Below are 8,788 nucleotides of genomic sequence, written 5' to 3'. Positions count from 1 at the left end.
TCCATCATTAGCAAATGTGTACTGTAGCAACATATTGTCAAATCATGGACTAATTAGGCTTAATAGATTCGTCTCGCCGTTTAGCCTCCACTTATGTAATGGGTTTTGTAAATAGTCTACGTTTAATACTCCTAATTAGTATCTAAACATTCGATGTGACGGGTGCTAAAAATAAGTCGGTGGAACCAAACACCCATCAAAATCGAGCTGCTTTGGAGTTTTAATAGAGTTTTAATGTTTCGGTTTCATTTCTGCTCCACTCTATTTTGTATTTGCTTTAATTCCTTTGCTAATTGTCACACATAACTCACATGAGATGAGGACCGACGGCATGGTTGACCTTGAGCGAGGAGGTGGAGCAGAGCTATTAGCCAAAGCTACAGCTATTTATTTTGCATAGAGACAAAATTGAAGAATCAGGGAACACGAATAAAAGGGGAAGAAGAAACAAGCTAACCAATATCACGCCCACAAGACGGCGCTGTACGAGGTGAGCGGCGGCTCGGAGTAACCATGCGACGGCGCCACTTGAAGCAACCATCCCAACCACCCCCAATCCAGCTCGTGCAAATCGCCCTCGTCCGCCCTGCCCAGCAAGGTCGACGACGCCAGCAACACCGGCCGCATCGACCATGTTCACCCATGCGAGTCAATTTCATCCTGATCATAACCCACCCCCATAGATGGGATAGGAACGGTGGGAAATGAGGCCATTATTTCCCATTTCTTTTCCCACCATATTTCCCTCCCGAAACTTAAAAAGGGAAATGATTTCCACCACCCTCCATTTTCCTTTCCCGCCTCCTATATCCCAATACCCAAACGCCACCCTAGTGCTTGGATTGGAGGTGAGCAGGTGGCCGCTTGCTTCAATGGGGAGAGAGAACATATGAGAGATTGTGTGTGGGAGTAGAGGACTAGGGCAGTGCCCTCACTCGGCCTCCCATCCTTGGCGTGGAGCTCGGCTGTAGGTGGAGATGGCCAGGAGCCCGGGAGGAGGCGGCTGTAGGCTTCTGCGCGCCCATGGCGCACGATCGAGAAGAAGGGCAAGGAGCGGTCAGCGCTCACCTAAGGAAGGAGGAGCTAAGGAGGGATGAGAACAGGATTGACGCCGTTTTCTCTGCACGTCACGGAATGCTATTTTCGGTTGACAGTCAATGGTATTTTACGGAACGACAAGCTTTCAATGGTATTTTCCGAATGTGGCAGTCTTTCGATGCTATGAAACTAATTTTTCCAAGAGTAGTAGCCGGTGATGGATGTAAGTGTTTAAAGGCAAGCTGCTGGCACAATAGAGGGCTTAAAAATGGTACTATCTTCCGTTCGTATTTTGCACGATAGAGGCAAAGCTGTCACGACAGTGGGGGGCTTAAAAAACGGCAATAGTACAGCTTAATCTACTTAACCACTTGTCATTCAGTTCGCCTAAAGCAATTAAACTGGCAAGATTGGGGCTTAAAATGGTTCCATTTGCACAATGCATTCATATTGTAGAGGCAATGCCAGCACGATGGTGTAACGCGCTTCAAAACTGGCAAAAAAAAATAGTCTTTTGCGCATCTTGATCTATTTAACCACTTGTCATTTTGAAAGAAGAGAGAAGCCTTGGCGTATGGGTTCTGTAGACTTATTTCAGCTGCCTCTGAACGCAGTGTAAGTTGAGGGCTTGCGATCTTGTAAGTTGTAACCTACTGGTACCATCAGATTAGTAACCACAGCATGCCTCCCATAGTCCCATGATGACCATCAACTATTCACTTTGCCTCTGCTCTGCTCACTCAAGCAGCTCTGCTCAGCCACAAGCTGAGTGAGTTACAGACCTACAGGGTTTTAACCTGTGGGTGTCGGAATCAGTGGGGTTTTACATAAATCGATTAGTATCATAAGTTGGGTGAGAAAATATCAGTTTGCAAGTAACTCGATTCCTTTCTTTCTTTCTTTTTGGATGATTCAACTACAGGACAACTGAGTAACTTCAGCTATAGCCTACAGTACAGACTGTGGCAGAACCTTGTAGGGGTTCAGGATTGAATTGGAGTCCAGCAACTTCTTGATGGAGGCCATTAGTTGCACCTGATGGAATCAGAACATTAGTTGGGTAACGCCACTTGAATGATCCTACATAACTAGAGTTACTGGTGAATTACTAGAAATGTTGAGCACTCCATACAAACATGTAGAGTGTACTTAAAATAGAACTCCGCATTAGCTCGTTACTTATTAAGCTACCGGCACAGTTAAAAACACTTCAGTTCTGAACTATGCGCCTATGCCACGTGTGGAAGGACCACTAGGTTAATCTAAGCAGGAAGGGTTTCCACGTCCTGGGTTTTACCAAATAACCTAAGCATCTCTCATGAAAGCGCATTGGTACTTGTTTATGTTATGTCAAAGTACTAGAGCAAGAAAAAGGTAGCACATACAAGCCTTGGCATGTTCAATCTTTTCATAGGACCTGCTTAACTATTAAGGTTTGCCAAACACACAGGTGTCTTAAATGCACATGCAAAGTAGCAACTTTATAGATAGTCTACCACTAAGTATAATTGGTCATTTTCCTTAACTTATCAGGTACTTCTGCCACTGTACATACTTCATGTAAGTGACGGTAGGACAGTATGGAAACACTTACCGCTTCAGGTGCTTTACTGTAGTGAATCTTCTCGGCTTTCATTAGCCCCAAACCATGCTCTGCACTGATGCTTCCTCTTTGTGCTGAAGTCCACTCATAGACAAATGGTTCGATTTGTGCAAGAGTCTAAAATTCCATTGGAGGAACAAAATAAAAAGTTTATCTGTAAACCATACTGAGACACTTCGAATAACATAAGCAAACAATATACTTCTAAATTGATATAAAAGACTTACATTGTCGTCGTATTTGCTTGATAGGATGTTCAAATGCAGATTCCCATCTCCAAGGTGGCCATAGCCCAATACCTCTGCGTTATTACCTACAAAACCAACATACCAAGGTAACAGAAAGTCCATAGATTCTTGGTAGATCGAATTTAGTAATTACCAAGACGGCAGCGCATTTCTTCAACAATATCATAGAGCTTCTCTACAGGTATGGACAAGTCATATTTGTACACAGCCCCAACTTTCACAGATGCTTCTGATATACCCTGTCAGAACAACTTCTTCTTAGTTTTTCTTCTTTTTACAAATCGGACATTGAATCAAGTTGTAACTGTAAGCCTGTAAGCATGAGCACCTGCCTTAAATGTTATTTATTACATGCTAGTACAGAACTATCACTAACCATGTGAGCATTCTGATATTGAAAGTAGACAAGTTTCAGCACAGACATTACATTCATCTGTCATCATTAAGTATAAGGGACAATCATAGTGTCAATTACAGGATGACAACCTCACGGATCCGCCAAAAGTTTGATGCTTGGCTGATATCCTGCGCTATAACTCCATCAGCTACCAGACCATTTTCCATTGAACTCAACAAAAAAGCTTCCAGTTTTGTTCTACAAAAGAAAGCCAAAAACAAAAGACGAGATAAGAAACTATAATTATTTTAAGCATGAGATGCGGAGATGAACAATAAGCCTAATCTCAGAAAATGCAAGCTGGCATGATAATTGATCTTGAATAAAGCAATTGTCAATTTTCTCTCAAGTATCTGTCAATTGTCAGGTCATAACACTTGCTATGTTCAAACCAAAACATGCGAAATAAGTCACCAGCTAGTTCATATCCATACAGGACAAAAAAAAATTATGCTATTCTTTTGCCCCAAAATAATGTCAGATAGGGAAAAGCGATGCAAAAATGAAAGATAAATGCAAGCACAAAGTTTTTTATTATTTGATGAGTCTTGTGAACAAAACAACCAAGTAAAATAGGTACTACATTCTCCCTAAGATAAAATCAGTAGTCAGAGGCAAATCAGAATGAAAGGGCAACTGTAACAACAGACACAGTCATAAACATTGACAGAGAATCATTGTTGAACCATGGTCTGATTCTACAATAACTTACTTGTCATACGATTCATCACTCCCTGTTGTCTCGATTAGAACATAAAATTTGGACTGTGATGCAGGTAAAGGATTTTGAACTCCTTCCAAATGTCGCATAGCCTCCAAAACAAAACAAATCTATCAAAAAACCAATCTAAACATACAAACCAGACAAAATAAAGAAATATTTCATTCTATATAGGACTAGGAGCACCTTAGAAAAATCAATTTTTTTCATGGGATTACTGAACATGTAGCAATATTAAGGCATACTTCATTCCATCAAACTGGTCAGCCTGGCAAGGGATTCACAATTTTGTCCTCTGTTCTAACTGCCAGCTTGAATTCAGAAAGAATTTCTGATGTACGTACCAGATCAATACAGTTATGATCCATGAATTCAAATGCAGACAAGATCTCACCCAAGTTCCTCCTAGCTGCAAGTAGTAATTTCTGGGGACACAGCCATTAAGCAGTCATCACTATCTTGAAGACTTCATACATGCACTTCACAAATGCATGATTTTATTTTTGCAGAAAAAAGAGAATGTGTCAAGGACAATGAACCTGGCAGCTTGTGTAGTCATTGCAAGAAAGAAATGCAACATTAGTTGAAGGTAGCTTTGCAGGTGTAAGTACTGAAATTTTAGTGACCACTCCTAGCGAGCCTTCACTTCCTGAAAAATAAGGTGTATTTACTAACTGCCTGCCTGCCTGGTGTTGGGGAAAAAACACACATTGCTTGTACAGTGGTCGTGTAATGGTTAGCACACTCAGTACATACCAATAAATAAGTGCTTCAGATCGTACCCAGTATTGTCTTTCCGTAAGGTAGTTAGCATATCAAGGACAGTCCCATCAGCCAGGACAACTTCAAGACCTGTATCAGAGGAAGCATGATTTAAAAGAAAAACAACATATACCATGAGAGTTCAAATCTATGCAATTTTTGTGTTAGTTAAATTTATAAGCTCCATACTTGTACCTACCAAGTACATTTCCATGGAGTGAACCATAGCGTATGAAACGAAGACCACCAGCATTAGTTGAAATGTTTCCACCAATGTGGCAGCTACCCTTTGCTCCCAAGTCAAGTGGCATAATAAACCTGACAAGCAAATCAAGGCAAACTAGGCATCTGGCATGGAAATCAAAGAACTGCTGTTCTAAAAAGATAGCTCATGATTGTAGATTCTTTTGTTCAGAAAAAGACATAAACAAATTTGGTTAACACTTCCCTCTGCATGCACGACAGTAAGTTACAGGCTTTTGTTAGCTTATTAGGTAGCAAAAAAGGATCTTACAAGAACTGAACTAAACAAAATGACAATGCACTAGGAAATGTCAGGATCGTCAGTGATTCCACAAGAAATAACAAGCAAGTATGAGACCTTTACAGACTGATTACTATTTCTATGCCTAACACACTATGTGTGAATAAAGCATAGTAGCATGCCCAGCGCAAGACTATGGAATAGAAATCAGAACCAAACAGCTAGGAGAAAAAGTGCTAAATATAACCTTACCCTTCCTTTTCCACAAAGGTACTTAAATTTTCCAACACACAACCGGCTTCACAAGTAAGAATACCATTTACCTAGCAACATCATAACAAGTAGACTTAGAGCTTAGCCCCTTCTATCTGAATTATTCAAGGATTTCTTGTGACCCTTGAATGCATTTGAATAAGCAACTGATGAAAATATAACAAAGTGCAGGGTACTGAATCCGGACAAAAGATGTTGGACTCACATTATCAAAGGAAATGATTTTGTCCATGCCTGCGAGGCTGATAATCACCTGCAGACAACAGGATCAAGCACTACTGATCACTGAAATTGGACCTCAACATTAGGAACAGTGAAAAACTTCAAAAGCAGAGAACTACTGCATACAAAACAAAATTAATTTGGCACATTAATAAGCATAAGAATAGGAAACATGAACCAGATATTTTTTAAAAAAATTACTAAAGATAACACTAAGCATATCGTGGAAATTCAACAAGGTCTATGTGATTCTTTCCCATATTCAATAATTGATCTGATCAGTACATGTAAACCTACAATCCACCTTTTGCAGTGAAAAAGTTCAGCTTTTTCTAATTAAGAGCAAAGAAAGGTTTTCATGTTTTGCATCAAATTAAGAAAAAACAATAGGATGAATCTAGGAAACAATGAATATTAATCAAACATTTTCATTCCTGACACAGATCAAAATATTTACAATCATGATTACCTCATCATAAACAGGCACACTGCCACCAACAAGGCCTGTGTTGCCACCCTGTGGAACCACAGCCAATCGTCTGGTGTTGCAATACGAAAGAATCTTAGAAACCTGGAAAGAGAACGTTTAAATAAAAAAATTGCACACTAATCTTTTTTCTTGTGTTTGAACAACCCTAGCAGAGATTTAAAAAAGTAAATTAGTAAAATTATGTAAAATAAACTCCTCATGACAAAGAAAATGTGGATTACTGAAAAGAGCAGTCCAGCACAACATATGTCAATTGCACAGATTCAGTAACACCCGCATATTTGCAGAAGTGCAATGTCAGATGTTTGGAAAATTACTGGTCAACGAGGCGATTGCCCATATTATGTGAAGGCCGAACCACAACACCAGTAAATTATGTTTAAAATAATGGTAGCTACTTTGCCAAATCTTACACAACTGTCAGGAAATGGAATTGCAGCTAGATGACATTCAAGAAATTAAAGTTTCATTAAATTGGCTAATGAAAATACCTCTACAGTGCTTTTTGGTAAAAGTAGTAGCTGACTTGCACCCCTGTATTTACCCATCCAGTCTACATTTGCAACTGCAATCCTGTCTTCATCCTGAACTACGCCATTGTTACCCAAGATGGTCTTGAAGTAAGAAACATCATCAGAGTTCAGCTCTGAATAGGCTGGATTCCTCTGAATGTGTGTTGCTGCAGAACCAAATGTGCGCTTCTGAACTTCAGAAGCCTTGTTAGCACTGCGTTGGCCTTCATATGTTTCCGCATTAGTCCTAGGTCCACACGGTGGACACTGTAAACTGGGAATCCAGTGAAATCTTCTACAAGAATTCATAGTGTGGTTTGCGAATTCATATTGAGTATGAGGCATGCCTGAAAAACATAACTATCATCAGATTTTAATCAGAACTTGTCGACTTCTACAGTGATCATTTGAGAAATCTAATTATCAGTCTTTATTTAAACAGTAGTCTTTATTCGAACAGTAGAAAACATCATATAGGCGAAAAGTTCTCATTTGGATTTGACCATAGATTTTCTACTGTTAGAGGCATCACCATCTTCATTGAAAGAAAAAATTGGTACCACTATATTTCTTTACTTCTAACTATGCTCAAGCCGTAAAGCTTGGTGCTACACTTATTTCTTTATCTAGAAATTAGTTGTCGTACTTCAGTGCATAAAACAAACAACAGTATGCTAGTATTGGCAAATCGATCCACAGAAACTAAGACCTGGGTTACTAATCTAATGGACAACATGGGTCATGGCATATTTATTGGGTTATTGCACTAGTCCAACAATTTTGTGAATCTGACATATTCTTCAACTTTCAAACCAACAAAACAAGCACTTACAGCTTATGCGAACACATTTAAGTAACAACATGAAAGACCACCCACTACCAGCTCTTCAATCAACTTTGGAACCACGTGTTGAGCAAACTTGCCCGAAATGGGGGGAAAAAAATCAATTTCTATTCAATGCTGCATTCTATTGCTACACCTCCAGCTGAATAGCTAACCACCATAGCAACACAGTTACATATCCTACATCAAGCACATACAGCACAATTAATTTACAGAGTCGATCAATAGTAGCTTGGTTCTCCAACAAATGAAGTCCCTATAGACTAGGGAGCATGCCTGAACCTGAAGCAACAAACAACTACGAGCGCGCGATCGCGCCGGAACCGCGCCAGATCACCACCACTGGATCGATTCCACCCTCGAACGCAGCTAATTTCTCCCTACGCACCACCGACGACGGCTCGGGAACCAAAGCCTAGGCCCCCAAGCAAGCAACTACTGCCCGGTCGGGCTCAAACACAAACACCTCCCGAACCACCAACCAAAATCCCAAATCGAACCAAATCACCTCGCGTCGGGGGCTCTGCGGCGAGCGGGCCCAGACGGCGGAGAAGCCTCGCCGCCGCTGCCGCGCGCCGCGCCATGCTGTCCTCCGGTTCCGCCTCGGGGCTTGGCGCCGCGCCGGCGGAGAGGGAGGGAAGGAGCGGAGGGGGCCGCGTGTGACTGTGAGACTGCCGTGGAGTGCTACTGCCACCAACTGCTTCGGGTGGCAGATGAGCTTGGCGCTTGCGTCTGGGATGAACTGATGCTATGCCGTGGCAGGCTTATCAGATGGATCACGATGGGGGGGGGGGGGGGGGGGGGACAATTAACCATGAGCCATCAGCCTCGTCGCGTGTGACCGTGCGCGCCCGTCTGGCCGTGTGCGTGTCTTATCTGGTGAAGTAAGCTCCCTGCGAAAAATTCGTGTAGTTCCTGCAGGACTGAAAATCCAGCGAGTTTCTCACAGATCATGCGACTCCTTTGCATTCTGAATCATGGAGCGTCATTGTACTGATCTATCACCTGGGTGCCATTCCTTTTCTCTTTTTTTTTTTGGAGAGAACTGATGGTTTCTTTGCTAAAATTGTTAGTGCCATCTTCTTCAAAAAAGAAAAGAAAAGAAAAGAAAAAGTTATGCCGTAAATCCACCGAAACCGAGACAAATTTGTTTATAGTTTTTGTTGTTCAGCGAATTTCGCTGAATGGATGTGA

The 8,788-nt window shown here is 41.3% G+C and overlaps 1 protein-coding gene across 1 annotated transcript; it reads right to left on the bottom strand.

The window, feature by feature from the left end:
* Positions 1-1,740: 1,740 nt before the first annotated feature.
* Positions 1,741-8,382, bottom strand: LOC101752911 (probable D-2-hydroxyglutarate dehydrogenase, mitochondrial). Its single transcript, XM_004955642.3, has 15 exons — positions 8,103-8,382; positions 6,730-7,097; positions 6,218-6,319; positions 5,732-5,779; positions 5,506-5,576; positions 4,969-5,087; positions 4,764-4,859; positions 4,547-4,656; positions 4,352-4,432; positions 3,999-4,099; positions 3,376-3,484; positions 3,023-3,128; positions 2,869-2,954; positions 2,633-2,758; positions 1,741-2,073 (listed from the first exon to the last, which is right to left on the bottom strand). Exons 1-15 carry the CDS (start codon positions 8,176-8,178, stop codon positions 1,987-1,989), a joined length of 1,686 nt encoding a protein of 561 aa, XP_004955699.1. The 5' UTR covers positions 8,179-8,382; the 3' UTR covers positions 1,741-1,986.
* Positions 8,383-8,788: the final 406 nt, after the last annotated feature.

The sequence above is a fragment of the Setaria italica genome, chromosome II, assembly GCF_000263155.2.
Source record: "Setaria italica strain Yugu1 chromosome II, Setaria_italica_v2.0, whole genome shotgun sequence".
NCBI lineage: Eukaryota > Viridiplantae > Streptophyta > Magnoliopsida > Poales > Poaceae > Setaria > Setaria italica.
The sequence above is the reverse complement of the archived record's forward strand: the minus strand, read 5'-3'. Positions and strand labels throughout refer to the sequence as shown.

Bases quoted from the DNA above. Each gene is read 5' to 3' on its own strand.
- LOC101752911 (XM_004955642.3), bottom strand. From the start codon at position 8,178: ATGGCGCGGCGCGCGGCAGCGGCGGCGAGGCTTCTCCGCCGTCTGGGC. The intron at 4,657-4,763 runs GTATGTACTGAG...CTTATTTTTCAG, and splicing joins TCTGAAGCACTTATTTATTG to GAAGTGAAGGCTCGCTAGGA. The intron at 3,129-3,375 runs GTTGTCATCCTG...TTGTTCTGACAG, and splicing joins ACTTTTGGCGGATCCGTGAG to GGTATATCAGAAGCATCTGT.